This window comes from Oenanthe melanoleuca, chromosome 25, assembly GCF_029582105.1.
Source record: "Oenanthe melanoleuca isolate GR-GAL-2019-014 chromosome 25, OMel1.0, whole genome shotgun sequence".
Classification (NCBI taxonomy): domain Eukaryota; kingdom Metazoa; phylum Chordata; class Aves; order Passeriformes; family Muscicapidae; genus Oenanthe; species Oenanthe melanoleuca.
Window position 1 is genome coordinate 3,116,006 of NC_079358.1, and position 20,587 is coordinate 3,136,592.

Below are 20,587 nucleotides of genomic sequence, written 5' to 3' on the forward strand. Positions count from 1 at the left end.
TATCTCTGTGGTCCCAAACCCAGAGCTTATTTTTTTTTCCTAATGGGAATCTTTACAGAGAATTTGCTGAGCTTTAAAGGAGGGTTCCTAAATTGATTAAATAGGTCAGGATTGTTCAGGTTGGAAAGGACTTTAAAATTTTAAAGGACAGGCACATCTCCCACTAGCCCAGGTTGATCAGATCTTGGTCCAGCCTGAAGGATCCAGAAATGCTGAGTCGTTTTTTCTGGGTTCCATTAAAATGTGGGAAACTTCAAGAGACGAGATCAGAAATTCAATATTCACACTTGGGGATTTGTGAAATCCTCGGGAAGAGAAGTGGCTCCAAAACGCCTCTAATGTGAAAAAATGAAAATGAAAATAAAAAATCCAAACCCAGCATAAACTTGCGACTCTGGCAATGAGTTTTAAACCAAAAATCCTGCTTGACCCTAACAGATCCCGAGGTCTTTTTTTACATCTTTCCGCACAAATCCCGTGGCTTCCTGCCAGGCAATTCCTCCTCTCCCGTACAGAATAAATTACAGCGGAGCCCTGGAGCCACACCCCCGAATTCTGCGGATGCTTTTCCCGGTGATTCAACCCCAAATTCCACCGGGCACAGCTCCGAGCATCTCTCCCAGAGGCTTCGGGTGGAAATGCCTTTGGAACCCCGGGAGAGGAATTTTCCTGGTACTTAAAAAATGTCTCGGCCGCAGAAAGGCGAAGTGGAGCAGCTCCCCAGAACGTGAATCAAAGCTGAAATGCCAGAAAGGTGGCACAGGAAGGAGCCTGGCAAAGCTTGGGATTGTTTCTGGGTGAGGTCATCGCTCCTCTGGTGTCCCCATTCCAGGCTTTCCACACATAAAAGGCTTTTCCCTGCCGCAGCCACTCGGGAGCGAATTAATCCATTTAAATCAAGGAATAAACACCCAAAAATCCCATCCCCAGCCCGCCACTGTCCCCCCGTGTCCGTAGGGATGCCGGATTCCCATCTCCCGGTCACCCACAGGAGCATCACCCGCTGCTCCTCGCCGTCCTGGGGCCACCCGGGTTTCCCTCCCCTCCCTCTGGAAAGGCTCCTGGTTTTTCCCGTGGTTTTCCCACCGCCACCGGAGCCTCTTTTTTGGGAGGCAGCACTCAGCATCGCGGCACGCCAGGTATCCGCACACCTGGATCCCACCTGACTCAGAGGCAGGAGCCGATCTGAGCATGGCCAGGGCTAATGAGATAATGGCCACTGGCCCTGCACAGCGCTGGGCCGGCGCTAATTGCGGCTGATTAATCCGGCAGAGAGTGCCAGAAACAAAACACACACACACACACACGGCAGCGGCCTCAGTGCTCAGCTATTAATTCCCAGGACGTGCCTCATTCCCGGCAGAGCTCGGCCACGTATAAAAGCTTTCAGCCCCAGCTTTGTCCCCAGGACTCCGAATCCCTGCTCAGCCCGGCCCGTTTCTGCTCGCAGGGTGAGTTGGATTCTCTCAGATTCCTCAGGTTTTTTTTCCCTTGGAAACTGAAAAAAAAAAAAAAAAAAAAAAAAAAAAAAAAGAAAAAAAATAAGGAGTCGGTGTTTTGTTTTCTTTTTCCCAGGCTGTTTATGCCCAAGGGCTTGGTCACGCTCAGAGGATTTGTGAGTCATGGGAGAAGCAGCTCCCGAGGGAACTGGGGGGGCTCAGCCTGGGGAAAAGGAGGCTCAGGAGGAATTTCGGGCTCTGCACAGGAGGGGCAGTGAGGGGGGGTCGAGCTCTGTTCCCAGGGAACAGGGACAGGAGGAGAGGAGCTGTGCCAGGGCAGGGTCAGGTTGGAATCAGAAGGAATTTCCTCCTGGAAAAGGTGGTCAGGGATAGGACCTGCCCAGCGAGGTTTGGGGTGCCCATCCCTGGAGGTGTCCGAGGAATTCCTGGAGGTGGCACTCAGAGCTGGGCGATGTCGATCCAGCACGGATTACCCCGAAATCCTTTCCCACCCTCAATAACTCCCCCGGTTCTGTGATCTCTGCCCCAGGATGCTCTACCAGAAAGGCGGCACCGACCACGAGCCGTGCCAGCACTCCTCGGGCTGCGGCCACAAGGGCTGGACATGGCCCAGCTCCACCGGGCACTGCCACGACCCCGCCAGCATCTGCCACAACCCCGGCAGCCTCAGCCACGACACCGAGGGCTCCTGCCAGAGCTCCTGCCCGCCCCAGGGCCAGCTCTGCCCAGCCCCGCAGAGCTCCAAGCCCCGGCGGAGGGTGGAGGTGAGCCCGGTGCCCCCCGTGTGCCCCCCGCCCGTGAAAATCCACCGGCGGCCGCTGGAGCAGCACCGGCCTCTCCCGCCCTGCCCGGAGCCCCAATCCTGCGGGAAGCAGCCCCGCAGGAGAGTGGAGCAGTGCCCGGAGCAGGATGAGGAGCCGCCGGTGGTGCTGCAGCCTCTGCCGCTGCAGCATCGCTGTCCCTGCATCCAGCGCTGCCCCCGGGCCGTGCCCCGCTGCTGCCCGCCCCCCGTCCCGCTGCCACCACACCCCTGCCACCACCAGCAGCAGCAGAAAGTCACCCTGGTGCCGCTCAGCGTGAAGAACTGAACCCCTGCGACCCCTCCCCGGCTGGCGGAGGATTCGCCCCCCGGCCCGAAGGATGCGCGCACCTCCGCCCTGCGCTCCTCGCTGCTCTTTGCACATCAAATCTGGGGTCGGGCCATCCCCGGCTTGGCCCCGGCGCCGACACTTTGGGAATTTAAACCTGCGGGGTTTTGGTTTTCCCTGGGGAGAAGCAGATCGGTGTTTCCCATCCCGAGGGGAGCTCGGATTTCCGCGGATTTCCTTTTTCACTGAGCTCTGGTTTCAAGGGTGCTTGAAAGCAGCCCCAGGACTTGAGGAGGAAAAAAGGAACCGCTGTGACGGCAGGACTCCTGCGATTTTATCTCTCCCCGTGTATTCAAGAATAAAGCTGATAAATATTTAAAAATTTGGTTGCTCTCTTTCTTGCCCCCCACAAGCAACACCGACTTTACAACCAGATGTTGAAAGCCATTAAAGCTCTCTCGTAGATTTTAATTAAAACTCGTATATTTAAATTAAAACTCGTACGTTTAAATTAAAACTCGTATATTTAAATTAAAACTCGTATATTTAAATCAGAATCGGGGTTCACACGGACGGGTTTCAGCTCTGGCTGCAGCGGTTCCTCCAGGCTGGGGGATGGAAAATCCTCCCCACCGTGGTTCCCAACCAATCCGGGCACCAACATCTGGATTCCATCATCCCCTGGATGGAAGCAGGGCACGGGGAGGGCATCCTCATTGAAATGTTAATTACGCTAATGAGCGCGCGGCCAGGCAGGGGAGGTGTGCCCGTGCATGCCGGGGATGCCTTTTCGCTCCTGCGGGGAGGTGCAGGCCGGGCTCATGCAGGGTGAGCTGCTCTTCTCCTCACTTGGCCAGAAAAGCCTCCCACGAAGTGCGTTAAAATAAATCATTTGATTTCTTGGTGTTGCCTCCGCGTGGCCCAGGCGTGTCCTCACACCGCGGAGAACTGGGAAAGGAAAAAGGGAAATTCACCCTTGTTTTCTTCACCACAACAATTTGTTTGTCTCGTGTCTAATTCCAGCCAAATAAAAAAAACACTCACCTGTGGAATTTACCTTAGTAGAGTCTTTTTTTTTTATTCGGGATTTTCTTCCCAGTCTTTTCCCAGTTCCCGGTGCTGCAACTCAGAGCCCACAGACCAAGGGCCAGCTCTGCCCTCACCTCCAGGTCCAGTTTGGTCCAGTTCGTCTTCCAGGCTGCTTTTCACCAGCCCTTGCATCCCAGCCTCGTTACCCTACCCCAGTTTCCCCATCCCAGTTACCCCATCCCATTTACCCCATCCCAGTCACCCCATCCCAGTTATCCCACCCCAGTTTCCCCATCCCAGTTACCCCATCCCAGTTACCCCTGCCCAGTTACCCCATCCCATGCCAGTTATCCATCCCAATTACCCCATCCTGGTTACCCCATCCCAGTTACCCCCAGTAACCCCATCCCATTCCACTTATCCACCCCAGTTACCCCGCCCAGTTACCCCATCCCAGTTACCCCAGTTACCCTATCCCAGTTATCCCAGTTACCCCAACCCACTTACCCCATCCCACTTACCCCATCCCAGTCACCACATCCCAGTTATCCAATCCCAGTTGCCCCATCCCAGTTGCCCCACCTCATCCCAGTTTCCCATCCCAGTTACCCCAGTTCCAGGACTGTTCCTTCAGCAATTCCAGCCCTCACCCCAATTCGGCGCCACCCGAGGATTTTCCAAGCCCATCCCATTATCCAGGGATTTAATTAAGGTGTCAAACAGCCCCAGCACCAGAACCTGCCTCTTTTTCACCCCGTGGGATTCTTCCACCCAGTCCAAGCCTCCACTGGTTTAACCCAGAGGCTGCTGTGCCAAAAACCTCACAGAAGTTGGGGCAGCACTGTGGTCACACTAAGAACTGTGGAATGGTCTGGGTTGTGGGGGACCTCAGAAAAACATCTTGGGGTTGGGGTGAGGAATTCCATGTCTGGAACTCAGAAATGGAGGAGAAACAGGAGCACAGAATTGTTTGGGTTGGGAGGGATCTCAAAAATGCATCTTGGGGATGAGGTGAGGAATTTCACATCTGGAACACTTAATTGGAGAAGAAACAGGAGCACTGGATGGTTTGGGTTGTGAGGGACCTCAAAAAACCATCTTGGGGTTGGGGTGGGGAATTCCACGTCTGGAACTCAGAAATGGAGGAGAAACAGGAGCATGGAATTGTTTGGGTTGGGAGGGATCTCAAAAAACCATCTTGGAGTTGGGGTGAGGGAATTCCACACCTGGAACTCAGAAATGGAAGAGAAACAGGATCATGGAATGGTTTGGGTTGTAGGGGACCTCAGAAAACCATCTTGGGGTTGGGGTGAGGAATTCCACACTTGGAACTCAGAACTGGAGAAGAAACAGGAGCATGGAATTGTTTGCTTTGGGAGGGATCCCAAAAAACCATCTTGGGGTTGTGGTGAGGGAATTCCACATCTGGAACTCAGAAATGGAGGAAAAACAGGAGCGCAGAATTGTTTGGGTTGGAAGGGATCGCAAAGAAACATCTTGGGGATGAGGTGAGGAATTCCACATTTGGAATGAAGAAATGGAGGAGAAACAGGATGGTGGAATGCCTTGGGTTGGAAGGGATCTCAAAGAAACACCTTGGGGATGAGGTGAGGGGCACATCTGGAACTCAGAAATGGAGGAGAAGCAGGAGCATGGAATGGTTTGGGTGCTGAGGGACCTTTGGGATCATCTCTCTCCACCTCCCACAGGCAGGGACACCTCCCAGGCTCCCAGCCCTGTCCAACCTGGCCTTGGACACTTCCAGGAATGAGGCAGCCAGGAATTCCCTGGAAAAGCCGTGTCAGGCCCTCCCCGCCCTCGCCCCCTCATCACCGAAACCGAGGGGCACAATTTGCTTTTGGTGACTCTGAGCTGGCTCTTCCCATCACCTGCTCGTGCTTCACCTGGAAATGGCTCCTCCAGAGCGGTGCCATCACTGCCCCTGACTCACAGGTCACTCATCAGTGTCCTGTCCCCTGCACTGGGTGAATAATTCCTTTATTACCCATCTCACACAGCCAAAGTGTGGCTTAGACCGTGTCACTCTTTTATGTGCCCGGCTGGGGAGCGATGTTATAATTAAAAGATGCTTATCAAAAATCGTGAGTCAAGCAGAACATGCCAGGCACAGGGAACAGCATCCAAACGGAGGAGATGTTTTGCCAATAAATAATTTAATCCTCGTTCCTGCTGTGTGTTTCACAGGCAGGGGAGCATTCAGAGATATATAAAAGCTCTGGGCCCCTTGGCCCTACATATTCTGCTCACATTCAGCACCTGTCTTTGCTTGAGAACTGGTGAGATTCAGCCAGGTTGGGGTCTGGATTTGGGGGTCTGGATTTGGGAGTCTGAATTTGGGGGTCTGGGATTTGAGAGTCTGGATTTGGGGATCTGGATTTAGGGGTCTGGATTTGGGAGTCCGGATTTGGGGATCTGGATTTCAGAGTCCGGATTTGGAGATCTGGATTTGGGGGTCTGGATTTGGAGATCTGGATTTCAGAGTCCGGATTTGGGGATCTGGATTTGGGGGTCTGAATTTGGGGGTCTGGATTTGGGAGGTCACACCTGGAGTTTCACACTCTGAGCCACGGGAGAGGCTCTTGAGGGACCTGGGGGTGGGAATTACAGCGGTGCCACCTCTGTGGTTGTTCTTGGAGGTGAAAAATCGGGAAGGGAAGGTCAGGAAGAGGGTTTGGATGCAGTTTGGATGCAGTTTGGATTCAGTTTAGATGCAGTTTGGATGCAGTCTGGATGCAGTTTGGATAAAGTTTGGATTCAGTTTAGATGCAGCTTAGATGCAGTTTGGATAAAGTTTTGATAAAGTTTGGATTCAGTTTAGATGAAGCTTAGATGCAGTTTGGATGCAGTTTAGATGGAGTTTGGATGCAATTTAGATGAAATTTAGATGTAATCTGTCCAGTGTTGGTCAACTGCAGGAATTCCCTCTGGATCCAAGATAAACCCCATTTATCCCCAAACAAACCCCACATTTTTATGGGAAATCAGACAGAACCAGAGGCGATTCTGCTGACACCAACCCACCTCTCTCTCCCAGCTCCTCCCCTACATCCCCACCATGATTTACTCCTCGGGGAGAGAATCCTACTTCAACCTGAACTCCACCTGGTACGACCCGGCGGGCTCCTGGCTGGACACGCGGCGCACGCCCTTCCGCTACGGCTACGCCACCTGCTGCTCCTCGGGCTGCCAGGGCGAGGGCGTCGAGGGCATGAGGGGCCACGACTACCGCTGCTACGGCTACCGGCAGCCCCGCTGCTCCGAGCGCTGCCAGGGCTACGGCGGCTCCTCGGGCTCGTGCCACGGCTGCGTCCGGAGGCCAACGTACAGCTACGGGGGCTCGTCCGGGTGCCAGGGCTACGGGAGGTCCGTGTGCGCCGAGAGGTGCCAGGGCTCCTCTGGTTCCTGCCATGGAGGGGGGTCCAGCTGTGTCAGGAGGCCCACGGTGTCCTACGGGGGGTCAGCGGGGTGCCAGGGCTACGGGAGGTCCGTGTGTGCTGAGAGATGCCACGGGTCGGTGGGCCAGGGTGGGAAGCCATGCTGTGGGAAGCCCGTGCAGAGCATCCCAGTGCAGAGCTGTCCCCCACCAGTGCAGAGCATCCCAGTGCAGAGCTGTCCCCAGCCAGTTCAGTGCTGTCCCCAACCAGTGCAGAGCATCCCAGTGCAGAGCTGTCCCCAGCCAGTTCAGTGCTGTCCCCAACCTGTTCAGAGCATCCCAGTGCAGAGCTGTCCCCCACCAGCACAGGTTTGTCCCTGTCCCTGTCCCCCTCCGGTCCAGCAGAGCTGTGTGCCCGTGGCCAAGGGCATCCCCCGCCAGCAGCAGAAGCAGATCTGCAAAGTTCCAGCCCGGAAGATCAAATAAAGGCCGCGAGGAGCGAGGGGGGAACAAAAGGAATTTGTCGCTCTCTCACCTCTGCCCTGCGTTGTCACCCACCCCTGCTCTGTCCCTCTGCTGTAACGCTCTCTGAAGCTGTGACCCACTGGCGCTGTGGAATTTGAAATTCTCCTCACCTGGTTCCACAGCAGACGTGGAGGCAATAAAAAACGCTGGCTCAAAAACCCCCTGGCATCCGCAGTTTTTTTCTCTTAATCTATCTCAGTGGTTTCTGGTCCACTCTGGTGGCCAAATTTGGGTTTGCAGCGGCCTCACAAGGAGGCTGCGGGTTGGTTCCCCCTGGTGGCTCCTCACTCCCACTCCAGGTATTTCCTGGTCTCTGAGTAACAGTTCTCATCACTGAGTGGCTCTGCAAGAGGGTAATTAAATATTAATGAAGTTATGTAAGGAAAATCCTCATTTCATCAGAGAGGGAAAAGGCAAAGGAGCTGTTTGGGACCATGAGGCAACGGGTACAGCTGGGTTTGCACCATAAAACTCCAAAAAAAGCCCTGGGCAAAAAAAGGCAGGAAGAGGATTTGGGAATGGCTCCAACAGGGTGAAAGGCCCCAGATTCCTGGTAGGGTCTGCTAGGGTTAGGAGAGGAATCCCCTGGGAGGATTTTTGGGGCAGTGTGGGGATCTGAAGCCGCTGTCACTGCCCTGAGCCTCCCTTGCCAATCTCAACAAAGACAATTCCTTCATCAAACCAACAAATTTCCCCAAAAAAAGCTGTTTCCCACTCGGAATGGATCCAGGGATGCCTCTCCAAGGAGCAGGAGCCTTGTAGGGGACACAGAGATCCGCTGTAGGGTCAGCACCGCCCCGTCCCACACATGGGCCCCCAGCTCCTGCTCAGGTGTTTGTCTCCATCTCCAATGGAGTTCCAAACGATGGAACAGGTTTATCCCCATGCAGGGAATCAGGGCTGTAATTAATCGTGAATAATGAGTTTCACAAGGATTTCCATTCTCCCGATGTTTGTGAAATGTCCCGAGTCGCGCTCGGATTGCCTCATCCATCAATTCCGGTGATTCAGCTCCACTGGGGACCAAGGAGTCTCCTGGACTCTGGGTTTGATTTTATTTTAATTCAATCCAGGCTATTTTTAATATCACAGTGGCCTCTAGAGTCCTGTGGGAGATCAGGCCTGGAGCTCTCCACAGGCACAAAGACACTTTTGTCCCCAAAGCAGAGAGTTCAAGACACAGATACCGATGTCCTCCCGCTCTGATAAGGATGTTTTCCGCATCCTGTGGGGCTTTAAATTCCTTCTGCTTGGCTTGAAAACCTTTGAGTAAAGAAAGCACTGGCTTGAAAAATTCCAGCTTTCAGTTTTAGTGCTCCTTTGCTTGTTTTATCCAGAATTTTCGGTGTTTCTTTGATGCTACACCCTGTCCAAATATAAAAATATGCTTATTTTTACTACCCACCACAGTGGCATTTTTTGTTCCCATTCCCTCAAATTTCTGGGTTTCCTTTACAACCCCGTAATCCCACAATCCATTCCTCCTTAGTTCAGGCTTTGGGCACAAGGAACAGGTGAACACCAGCCAAAAGGCAACGAAAAAGCACCAAAAGGTGACAAAAATCCATCCCAGCCCCGTGCCCCGATCGGGCCAGGCGTGGTGGGCAATTAACATTTTTATGGAGTAACAAGAGGAACGTCGGGATATCGATCTGCTCCGTGAGTCAAATCAGCAGCTCAAAAACTCCCAATTAGCCAAGAGCTCGGGGTGCTGAGCAATCAGGTCCCTCCAGTGGGGCCCCATCGCGTTTCCGGAGGCCAGGCCATAAAAGCGCTCGCTCCTCGTTGCTCCTCAGCCTCGCAGATCCTCAGCGTCTCCTGCCAAGCTCCTCCTGATCCAGGTGAGTCCAAATCCATCAGATTTTCACACCTTTAACGCTGTCCAGATTCTCCCCGCTCCTGAGCTCCTGGGCGCTTCTCCTCTGTGCCCTGTTTCCATCTCAGAGCTTCTGCCGAGTTGGAAAATTAGGCAAACGTAAAAATTCCTGGCTCTGGCGGCTGAGGACTCTGCGTGTCTCTCTCTGGAGTCTGTCCACCTCTTCTCCTTTCACTTCTCTCTGATGTGAAAGAGAAAGGCTCACCCAAAGAGGCCACCACGGGCAGGCGAGCAGTGGTAACTCTTCCCCTGATCAATAACTTGGCTTGGAATCGCGGAATCTTGGAATCGCAGAATCATGGAATCATGGAATCATGGAAAGGGTTGGGTTAGAAGGGACCTTAAAATCAGCTTGTTGATTTTAGGGACAGCCCCCACAAAACCTTCCCAGGGTGCTCCAAGTCCCGTCCAACGCCGCCTGGGACATTTCCAGAGTCCCTGGCCATTGCCTCCTCTCACGGGAGAGTTTTCCCAGCAGGTCTCCAGCCATGTGCTCCCGCCAGGACAAGGACCAGTGCCACCAGCAGGAACGGGCCTCGTGCCACAGCAGCGGGTCCGGTTGCCACGGGAGTGGTGGCGGATCCGGTTGCCACAGGAGCAGCGGATCTGGCTGCCACGGAAGCAGTGGAGGATCTGGGTGCCAGAGGAGCAGCGGATCCGGTTGCCACAGCAGCGGATCTGGTTGCCACGGGAGCGGTGGCGGATCTGGCTGCCGTGGGAGCAGCGGATCTGGCTGCCATGGAAGCAGTGGCGGATCTGGGTGCCAGAGGAGCAGCGGATCTGGTTGCCACAGCAGCGGATCTGGTTGCCACGGGAGCGGTGGCGGATCTGGCTGCCGTGGGAGCAGCGGATCCAGTTGCCACGGGACCAGTGGAGGATCCTGCCATGGAAATCAGCAGGAGTGCCAGCAGCAAATCTACCAAGTGTCCTCAAATAAGTGATGGCCCCATCAGCTGCAGGTGATCCACAGGATCCTGCGGGTGATCCACACGAACGTCCTGGATCCTGTGCCATGTTTGGAAAGCTTTGCGTGTCCCCAGCAATTCCCAAGGAAATTTTTCCTTCCCCTCCCCTGGTGAACTTTGTAACCTGTCCTGAGCTTCTCCGTGGGTGCTGAAATAAACTCCTTGCTCATGCTGGCACAGGTGTGTCTGGATCAGTCTATGACTACATTTGGGCCACCACAATCTCTAATTTGGGAGAGGTTTTGAATCAAAGAGTCCTATAGATAAAAAAAAAAATTTATTTTCACCATTTAGCCCCAAAACGCCACCCCTGGGGGAGGCTGGTGGCAAACCCACAGCCAGCCTTTCGAGAAACGCCATGCCCAGCCCTGCCCGAGCTCTGGGTCGTGCCAGGGGCGTTGCTCGATCCTTACACAATGAGCTGCTGAATTTCTTCTCAGCTTGTAATTAAAACGAATTGGGTAATTTATTGCTCTGGTATTGCCATTCACGAAGTGGATGTTACGGTGATAAGATCGTTCTCGAGTGCGTCAGGAGGATCAGAAATTTCTGGCATTGCTGAAAAGGGTGCAGGCAGCAGCTCCCTCCCTGTTTTCGGAGCAGGATCCTCGTCCGAGTCTGGGATTTGCCTTGAGCCCCCCGTTCCAAATTCCAATTTCAAGGCACGTCAAGGTGGCCAGCCACGAGGTGTCCATTTTAACGAACTCAGATCAATTAAAACATGAGGAAATGAACACAGGGAGATGCCAGGAGCCAAAAATTCCTTCGAGTCTTTTTTCCCCAGAGGTCATTGACCACATTTCTGCCAAGGCCAGAACAAAACCCAATTAGCGAGCAGCGACCAAGCCCAGGCACATCTTGCCCTGATGCTGTTCTAGATCATGGCAGAAGTTTAGCAACACAAAAGAAGCTTCAGGTTGCTCACCTGGTTCCTTCACCTGCCCTGTCCTCCCACCTTTCCCAAAATCCCAAAATCCAAAAATCCATAAAGTGTTTGGGTACCAGAAAATTTGGATGGGTTCTGGGTGGCTCTGCGATCCCCACAGAACCTCAACCAACATGGACAAAGACAAATCAAAGGCAGGAGAGCTCAGGAGGAAGGGAAATATTTCCCACTCTGTGTTTCCTGAGTCTTTTCATGCTGACAAAACCACAGCGGTTCCCAGATGGGAAAATCCAGATTTCAGCCTTGATTTGCTGCCTGTTTCATGGTTGCAATGTCTTCCACAAGCAGTGACAGAAAAGGGCCAAACAAGCCCCGTGGTCCTAAAGAATTCCCAGCCCACGCAGCAGAAAGGTACAGGGAGTATCCCAAATTATCTCCGTGTGGGGCTGGATAGCACCGGGATTTGCTGGCCAATTAGGAGCTAATTGGGGATCAGCGAAAATGCCAAAAGGGTGTTCCTGCAGCTCTGGAGAAAGTCCAGGGGGTCTGCCAGTTCCCCACCACTGAGAGATCCCGTGGGATTCCTCCTCCTCCTCCTCCTCCTCCTCTGGCAGCACCTGGAATAAAACCACGGCTCCAGAATTGTTCCCGGGCTGAGACTCAACCACATAATTAAGCACCTTGCTAATCCTGGATAAACCCAGGGCAGGGCTTATTCCTTCCCAAAATAAAGAGTTCCAGCTGCTTGTGGAAACCTTGGAGTTTCCTCACGTGTTTTGGTCGGTTCAAAGAGGAGCGAGCCAACGGTGATTCCAGGCAAATCCCAAAATCCCTGAGGTCGGAAAAGCCCTGCAAGGCCATCGAGTCCAAACTGAGCCTGATCCCTGCCTGGTCCCCAGCCCGGAGGGTCTGGAATTCCTTGGACACCTCCAGGGGTGGTGACTCCAAACCTCCCTGGGCAGCTCCTGCCCTTCCCAGGAAAAAATTCTTCCCGATTCCAACCTGCTCCTCCTGTCAGGGAGTTGTGTAGAGCCAGAAATCCCCCCTGAGCCCCTTTCCAGCTCCCTCAGGACTCTCCAGCCCCTTCCCAGCTCCGTTCCCTTCTCTAGACCCTTCTCCAGCCCCTCTTGCCCAGAACTGGACACAGCCCTGGCCATTCCCCTCTCCAGCGCCCAGCACGGAGGGAATTCCTGCTGAACAAGAGCTTCCCCAAAGCTATTTTTGATATTCCAGGCCTATTTCAGTTTTTAGGGGGTTTGCAGGCCTGGAGAACCTCAGGACATTCTGGAGGGATATTGTGACATCATCTCCCCCCCACTGAACCCAAAGCACTCCCCGGGTGTGATCAACACCAAACCCGACCTGGGGAAACCGGGGCCGCCCACACGACTCCCCCAGCCCAGCAGAGCCAGCAATTAAATTTCTGTGGACAGGAAAGGTGGCCTATAGGGAGAGGCAATCCCAGCGTGGATGGGGTGAGTCACCCCACGAGCCCGAGGAATGGGGAGGCAAAGAAATAAAAAAAAAAAAAAATCCAGCGGCGAATTAAATGAACGGGCAGAGCTGTGGCACAAGGGAGGGGCTTTTCCTCCATGTGGGGTGTGCAGGGAGGGTATAAAAGTGCTCCTGTCCCCAAAAGCCTCATTCCCTCTGATCCCTTCCTCATCTCTTCCTTGCACGAGCAACTCAGGTAAGAGCTGGGGGGTTCCAAAACCCTCGGGGGGGTTTGGAGTGGGGGTGAGTTTGGAGCCTCACGCCTGGAACTGGGCTGGGATTTGGGATTTGTTCTGGGGGTGGGTGAGGAAGGAGCACGGGAGTTGAGAGGGGATGTGGGGAGGCTCTGGGGAGGTTTGGCTTAGGAAATCCAGGCACGGTTTGGATGTCCCCAACACCTCTGATGGGACAACCCCAGCGAGGAAAAGGATTCAGGAAAGCTTGGAAGAGAAATTTGGGATCTGGCTGAGACTGGGAAAGGAACACCCGGATTCTCCATGCCTGGAAGGGCAGGAGCAGGAAGGAAAAGGCGCTGCCAACTCCTCTGTGTCCCCACAGGTGACCCAGCCCAGCGCCATGTGCTCCCGCCAGGACAAGGACCAGTGCCACCGGCAGCAGCGCCAGAGCAGCGGTGGCTGTCACAGCTCGGGGGGTGGCGGCTGTCACAGCTCGGGAGGTGGCGGCTGCCACAGCTCCGGCGGCTCCGGGGGCTGTCACAGCTCCGGGGGCAGCTCTGGTGGCTGTCACAGCTCCGGTGGTGGCGGCTGTCACAGCTCTGGTGGCTCCGGGGGCTGTCACAGCTCTGGGGGTGGCGGCTGCCACGGGAAGCCGCAGCAGCAGCAGCAGCAGCAGCAGGTGCAGGTGCAGCAAGTGCCGCAGATGCCGCAGCAGAAAATGAAGTGACAGCAGCAGATGAGGTGACAGCCCCCGAGGTGACATCGTGGCCCACGCCTTGTTCCTGTTCCCTCCGGAGCCTGGGCAGGGCCTGGCCGGGGCTGTCCTGGTGGCCCGGGCTGTGCCCTGGCCAGTAAATGTGACAATAAAGAGTCACATTCCCTAAATTCTCTTGTCTTGGTGTTTCTTTAAACTCCTGATCCTCGTTTTCCAGAGCCGGGGATGCAGCCCGGGAAGATGCAGTCTTCCCTGGGAAGGGGTTTTAGGACTGGGAGGTTTTCCAGGGCTGGGGAGCTGGGGATGCAGCCCGGGAAGGGATTTTTGGGATGGGATGTTCTCCAGAGCCAGAGATGCAGCCTGGGAAGGGGTTTTAGGGCTCGGAGGTTTTTCAGAACCAGGAAAGCAGCCCGGGAAAGGATTTTTGGGATGGGAATATTTTCAGAACCAAAGAAGCAGCCCGGGAAGGTATTTTGGGCTGGGATGCTCTCCAGAGCCAGAGATGCAGCCAGGGAAGGAGTTTTAAGGATAGGATGTTTTTCAGAACTAGGGAAGCAGCTCGAGAAGGGATTTTAGGGCCAGGAGGTTTTCCTGCCTTGCTCAAAGGCTCAGTGAGGGCTCCTGGCTGGCACAGCCATGCCCAGCTGCCAACCCCGCTCATCCCCAGGAAACCCTGGAAGTGGCGACTCCTCTGAAATTTTGAGGGTCCTTTCCTTCCCCTCCGAGGGCTCTGAGTGCTAAAAGTTCTTTCTTTTCCCTGCAATCTCAAAAGGAAAGGACAGGGGCTCCTCTGCTTCCCTTTGGGTCCCTTGGAAGTTTTCACCGAGGGTGGAGCTGATCCCGAGAGTCTGCGGGAGAAACAGGAGCAGCTTTGGGACAGGTGGCAGGGCAGGTGACACTCAAAGCACTCCTTGGTCTCTCCCCGTGAACGAGACCCAGAATCCATCCATGGGGTGGGTGGGGAGGGAAGGGATTCGTGGTGAGATCCCAAAAGGGATTCCTGGTGAGATCCCACCGGGAATTCTGAGCCCAGCTCTGGTGTCCCCAACATAAAATGGATGTAGAATTGTTGGAGTGAGTCCAGGGGAGGTCACGAAGTTGATAAAGGGTCTGGAGCCCCTTTCCTGTGGATCCAGGCTGGGAATGTTGGGATTGTTGGGAATGTGGAGACCCCAGAGCCACTCCCAGGATCTGCAGGGGCTCCAGGAAAGCTGGAGGGACAGGACACAGAGAACGGGCACAGAGAGGTAGGATGGGCACTCACAGCTGGGAACTCCCAGTTGGGGCACCCAAAATTCGGGATGTGAGATCATCCTGCCCTGGGGACACTGCAGCCACCAGGGGAGCGGCTGTCACCACATCCCCTCTGCCCAGCTGGGTCTTGTTTGAGCTTGGCCTCGATGCTCTCAGAGATTTTTTCTGACCCCGTGCAGAGTTTCCAAAATACGGGTTATTTTTCCAGTTGGAAATGCAAAAACCTGTCAAATCCTGGTGCAACCCCAACCTCTGGAGCTCACCGTGAGTCACGAGCAGCTGCTGCAGAGAACCCCAAATTCCCAGGCACCCACCCCAGCCCCGGGAATCTGCAGCCTGGTCCAAAGGTGGATTCACACCCCGAGGGGCTTCATCCGAAGCCGCGGGATAAGCAGGAAGGAGCAGATTTTGGCTGCCAAAATACATTGATTTCTCTTGAAAAAGATCCTGGGTTTCAGCTCAAACTTCTGCCCCCTCCTCCGACAGCTCCCAGGCAGTGCTTCCTTCTCCAGAGGAATTCCGAGAGGGTTTTACCCTCGTCCCATTGTTCCCATGGAGAATAAAAATCCACTTTCCCCTCTTTTTACCTGGATCATTCCTGGCTTTATCTGGTGCCAGCTCCAGAGGAGGGATTAAGCTCTGGGAGCAGAAGAAGGGGCTATAATTAAACCCGGGCTTAATTTCAGCAAGCAAAGCCGGAGCAGACGAACCTTTGGAAAACCAGGCACCCACGGGTTTTCCCACCGGAGGCAGGCGAGGCTGGCAATTAGCAGGTGATGTGGCACAGGAAAGAGATAAAAACGGAGCGATATCCATCGCCTGTGAGTCAGGGAGGTGTGAACAGATTTGGGTGTTGGATGGACAGACACAATGACACGGAGCTGTCTCATTTCCGGGAAAAAAAAGAAGGGACACTTCTCTAAAAGTGCTCCTGTCCCGGGATCTTCATTCCGTGTGCTCCTGCCAGGACAAGGACCACCACCTCGGGGGGTGGCGGCTGCCATGGGAATTCCTGCCCCAAAACCCCAGGAATTCTGGACCCAAAATCCTGGAAATTTTGGCCTCAAAATCCTGGAATACTCAGCCCTGAACCCTGGGAATTTCAGCCCCAAAAACCCTGGAATTTCAGCCACAAAAATGTGAGAGTTGTGGCCCCAAAATCTTGGAATTTCAGCTCCAAAATCTGGGAATTGTGGCCCCAAAACTCTGGGACTTCCAAGCTTTGAAGTCTTAGAATTCCAACCCAAAAATTCTGAGGATTTCAACCCCAAAATCCTGGGAATTTTATGGCCCTAACCCTTGACATTCTTGCCCCAAAAACGTGAGAATTCCAAGCTTAGAACTGTCAGAATTTCAGCCTGAAAATTCTAGGAATTTCAGCCCCAAGATCAAGGGAATCTCAGTCCCAAAACCCTGGGAATTTCATCCCCAAAACTCTGGGAATTCTGGCCCCAAAAACCTGGAAATTCTGGCCCCAAAAATCTGGAAATTCTGGCCTCAAAATCCTGGAATACCCAACCCTAAAATGTGGGAATTTCAGCCCCAAAAATGTGGGAAATTCAGCCCCAAAATCTGGGAATTCCGGCCCCAAAATCCTTTGAATTTCAGCCCCAAAATCCTGGGAATTTTATGACCCAAACCCCAGGAGTTCTGGCTCCAAAAACCTGCTTTTTATATAAATAATAGAGGGAATCTAATCAGCTGCCCCGCCCCCCAGGAGGATGCCCCACCCACTGGGAGGAGGCTCCGCCCCCAGGGGAGAGGCTCCGCCCCCAGGGGAGGAGGCCCAGCCTGAAAATCCTAGGAATTCTAGCCCCAAAATCCTGGGAATTTCAGCCCCAAAATCCTTGGAATTTTATGACTCAAACCCTTGGAATTCTGGCCCCAAATCCTGGGAAATCCAAACTTAGAACTCTCAGAACTTCAGCCAGAAAAATCTTGGGAATTTTAGCCGTACAATCGTGAGAATTTCATCTGCAAAACTCTGGGAATTTCAGACCAAAAATCCTAGGAACACCCGCCCTATAAATCTGGGAAGAAACCCCAAAAATCTCTCCCCATCTCCCTGGACCCCACAGCCCCCAGACCTCCAGGGTTTCCCAACCCTCTCCCGACCCCTCAGAGCTTCCCAAGCACAGTTTTGAGCCCCCTCCCTCCTCGGGAGGCTCCCAAAATCCAGGGTAGGACAGTTTTTATTGGGTTTTTGTGATCTTACAATGTTGATGTGAGAAGGGGAAAGACAAGCCGGGGGAAAAAACGCCTTTGGGATATTTACAGCACAGAAAGATCCCCGTGAAAATCCCGGATGAGCCCCCTCGGTCAGAGCTGGAGGATTGCCTGCGCCTGAGGTGCATTTTTGGTGTGTCCAGCCCCCCTGAAACCCCGTGGGGATTTTGTTCTTCACTCTAAATGAGCTCCTGACAATGAAAATTTCATTTTCCCCACTCTGGGTTCATTATCACCGAGTCAAGTTAATTACTCTGCTCACCCCAGCCCTATTAACCAAGGATTTTTTTTTTTTTTTTTTTTTTGACTTTCTCCCCATCAATAACCGGGGTGAAGGGGTTGAGATTTCAGGCGTTGCTTTTAATGAAGAGAAAAAAAATTAAAAATCTGTCCCAAACCACCCCCCCTAAACCTTCAAAGCTGCGTTTTTAAAGCACCCCAAAGAGACAGCGCTGGAGCGTCGGGACCGAAATTTTGGGGATATTTTTGCCTCATGGAGGTAAATTGGTGGAGCTGGGTGGTGTCTTCGCTCCTCCCAGGATGTGCCAGGAGCAGGGGAAGGCTGGAAGGAGATCCCAGCACTGCTGCTGCCCATGGAGCGATCCCGGGATCCTGCAGAGAGGGAGGAAAACCCACGGGGGGCTCGCCCATGGCCACCCCAAAAACAACCCAACACCACCCCAAAACCTGGCAGGACTCAATCCCCTCCCTCCAGCATCTCTGCCTCGCACTGATTGGTGCCCAATTACTGCGCAGATTTAATTAGAGCTGATTAAACACCCTGCGGAGCTCCCGCTCCATCCCACCCTCCCTGCTGGACCGGGATGAGCACACGCCGCCACCTCAGGGTGACACCAGGCTCAGGGACGGCTCTGTCCCCACCCAGGGAGGGGTCGCAGGGCTCTGGGGGTCCCTTACCTGCTCCCTGCAGGTGTCAGGAGCAGCAGACGCCCCTCAGTACACGCAGGGCTTGGCAGGAGCCCTCTCCTTGGTCATGGGCTCCGCGTCGGGGTCCGAGGCTCTGATGGATCTGTACTTGCTGCTCGGGGGCCTCTGAGGGGACAGGACCCCATCAGCCCCTCCCAAATTGGGGGAAAGAGCCAGGACCCCCCATCCTGAGGTTCCCCAAATCCCAGGGGTGCAGAGCCTGGAGCAGAGCTGGGTCTGCCCCTGCAGGAAAAGGAGGGACAGCAACACCAGGAGGAGATTTGGGGGATAAAAATGGGAGGGTGGGGAGACCCCAGCCCAGCTCTGGCTGTTCCAGACCCCCCCCCAGAACCTTTCCCAGACTCCTCAACCCCCTCCAGCCCCTGCTGTTACCTTGACAGGAGCGAATTCCTGCTGGATCAGCTTCTTGAACTCACTCCTGCTGAAGGGCTCCGGTTTCCTGCCCTTCCTGGTGCTGCCCTGGGGATTCTGCAGCATGTCCGTGATGGCTTTGATGAGCCTGGACATGGCTCCTGTCCTGGAGGGGAGCAGAACCTGAGGGAAGTCGGGAAAATCCTCTTCCAGTAATCCCAAACATCCCCTTCCAATAATCCCAAACATGCCCTTCCAATAATCCCAAAAATCCCACTCACCCCATCAGGAAAATCCCCTTTCAATAATCCCAAACACCCCCTTCCAATAATCCCAAATATCCTCTTCCAATAATCCCAAAAAATCCCACTCACACTGGCAGGAAAATCCCCTTCCAATAATCCCAAAAAAATCCCATTCAGCCTTCCTGCGTTTTATTTCACCAGAGGTAAAAAGAAATCTTCCTTTCCTGGCTTCTCTGGGGACTTTCCCCTTTCATTCCCTTCATTTCTCTCCACTTTCCCTGGTTAAATTAAAGAGGAGCTGTTCCCTGGAACCGTGCAGGCACTTGTGGGGTGAATGAATCAGCTCCTGCAGGTGAAGAAAGCACGTCCAGCTCCTCCTGGGAGCTGATCCTGCCCTGCTGGGTAAAACCAGTCCTAAACCAACCCCCCCCCCCAAACACAAAACTCATTTCAAACCCAAAAAAAGACTCACCTGCAGCAGGTGAGGGCTGGAGTGGTGGGAGCAGCTGCTGGCAGCTCCTGGCGGCTCCCGGGAGTGGGAGGAGGAGAGGATTCCTTCCGGTCAGTCCTGTTCCCTTCCCACGGAGCCTCCCTCATTATCCCGCAGCTCCGAGGATGTTTACCTGCACACCTGCACAGGTGTATGTAGGTCAGGGAGCTGCTCCGCCTTGGATCCCCAAAAAAGGCAGCCAGAGGTGCCATTCCTACGTGAAACTCTGTGTTTGACAGCCCCCAAATGGGATTTTTAACTCTGCAGTATTTTGTGAGTTCATGGGTGTAGTTTAGAAAGTGTCACAGACCAGAAAAACTGCAGAAAAAGGGGTTAAATCTTATTTTTCAGGCTGTCCCAGATGTCACTGAGCTGCCTCTGGGCCCAGACTGGACCCAGCTAGGCCCAGCTCAGGTGAGGCAGGGCAGGGGTGGCACCGTGGGGCCACCTGGGGACACCCAGTGAGGGAGATGATGTGCCTGCCATGGGGGAGTCACTCCTTGCTCATCCCAATGGGACAGGGACAGGGTTAAGGGATGCAGAATATCAGGATTTGGGGTCAGGAGGGGATCCAATATCCATGGAGCAACAGCCGGGATCAGGATGGGATCCTGTCCTGGGGGTGACACACCCAGGGGTCCCTGTCCCCATTCTTGGGGTGGCACATCCAGGGGTCCCTGTCCCCATTCTGGGGGTGACACATCCAGGGGTCCCTGTCCCTGTCCCAGGGGTGACACATCCAGGGGCTCCTGTCCCCGTTCTGGGGGTGACACATCCAGGGGTCCCCCTTCTAGGGGTGACACGTGCAGGGTCCCTGTCCCCATTCTGGAGGTGACACATCCAGGGGTCCCTGTCCCTGTCCTGGGGGTGACACATCCGGGATCCCTGTCCCCGTTCTGGGGGTGACACATCCAGGGGTCCCCGTTCTGGGGGTGACACATCCAGAGTCCCTGTCCCCGTCCTGGGGGTGTCACATCCAGGGGTCCCTGTCCCCGTTCTGGGGGTGGCACATCCAGGGGTCCCTGTCCCCGTTCTGGGGGTGACACATCCAGGGATCCCCCTTCTAGGGGTGACACGTGCAGGGTCCCTGTCCCCATTCTGGAGGTGACACATCCAGGGGTCCCTGTCCCTGTCCTGGGGGTGACACATCCGGGATCCCTGTCCCCGTTCTGGGGGTGACACATCCAGGGGTCCCCGTTCTGGGGGTGACACATCCAGAGTCCCTGTCCCCGTCCTGGGGGTGTCACATCCAGGGGTCCCTGTCCCCGTTCTGGGGGTGGCACATCCAGGGGTCCCTGTCCCCGTTCTGGGGGTGACACATCCAGGGATCCCTGTACCCGTTCAGGGGTGACACATCCAGGGTCCCTGTCGCCATTCTGGGGGTGACACATCCAGGGGTCCCTGTCCCCGTTCTGGGGGTGACACATCCAGGGAGCCGTGTCCCCGTTCTGGGGGTGACACATCC

At 54.5% G+C, this 20,587-nt stretch overlaps 3 protein-coding genes across 3 annotated transcripts; all 3 read left to right on the forward strand.

Moving 5' to 3' along the window:
- The first annotated feature begins 1,774 nt into the window (after positions 1-1,774).
- Positions 1,775-2,899, forward strand: LOC130262863 (putative small proline-rich protein 5). The gene has a single exon (XM_056510365.1). It carries the CDS (start codon positions 1,991-1,993, stop codon positions 2,546-2,548), a length of 558 nt encoding a protein of 185 aa, XP_056366340.1. The 5' UTR covers positions 1,775-1,990; the 3' UTR covers positions 2,549-2,899.
- A 3,754-nt stretch (positions 2,900-6,653) lies between these two features.
- On the forward strand, positions 6,654-7,457 carry LOC130262834 (keratin, ultra high-sulfur matrix protein-like). The gene is made up of 2 exons (XM_056510322.1): positions 6,654-7,241; positions 7,275-7,457. The coding sequence occupies exons 1-2, from the start codon at positions 6,654-6,656 to the stop codon at positions 7,455-7,457; spliced, it is 771 nt and encodes a 256-aa protein (XP_056366297.1).
- A 5,097-nt stretch (positions 7,458-12,554) lies between these two features.
- Positions 12,555-13,775, forward strand: LOC130262899 (keratin-associated protein 5-4-like). Its single transcript, XM_056510405.1, has 2 exons — positions 12,555-12,698; positions 13,276-13,775. The coding sequence occupies exon 2, from the start codon at positions 13,294-13,296 to the stop codon at positions 13,618-13,620; it is 327 nt and encodes a 108-aa protein (XP_056366380.1). The 5' UTR covers positions 12,555-12,698; positions 13,276-13,293; the 3' UTR covers positions 13,621-13,775.
- The last annotated feature ends 6,812 nt before the right edge of the window (positions 13,776-20,587 follow it).

Coding starts and splice junctions, on each gene's coding strand:
- LOC130262834 (XM_056510322.1), top strand. CDS start 6,654: ATGATTTACTCCTCGGGGAGAGAATCCTACTTCAACCTGAACTCCACC. Junction 7,242..7,274: donor TTCAGTGCTGTCCCCAACCA/GTGCAGAGCATC, acceptor AGCTGTCCCCAG/CCAGTTCAGTGCTGTCCCCA.
- LOC130262863 (XM_056510365.1), top strand. CDS start 1,991: ATGCTCTACCAGAAAGGCGGCACCGACCACGAGCCGTGCCAGCACTCC.
- LOC130262899 (XM_056510405.1), top strand. CDS start 13,294: ATGTGCTCCCGCCAGGACAAGGACCAGTGCCACCGGCAGCAGCGCCAG.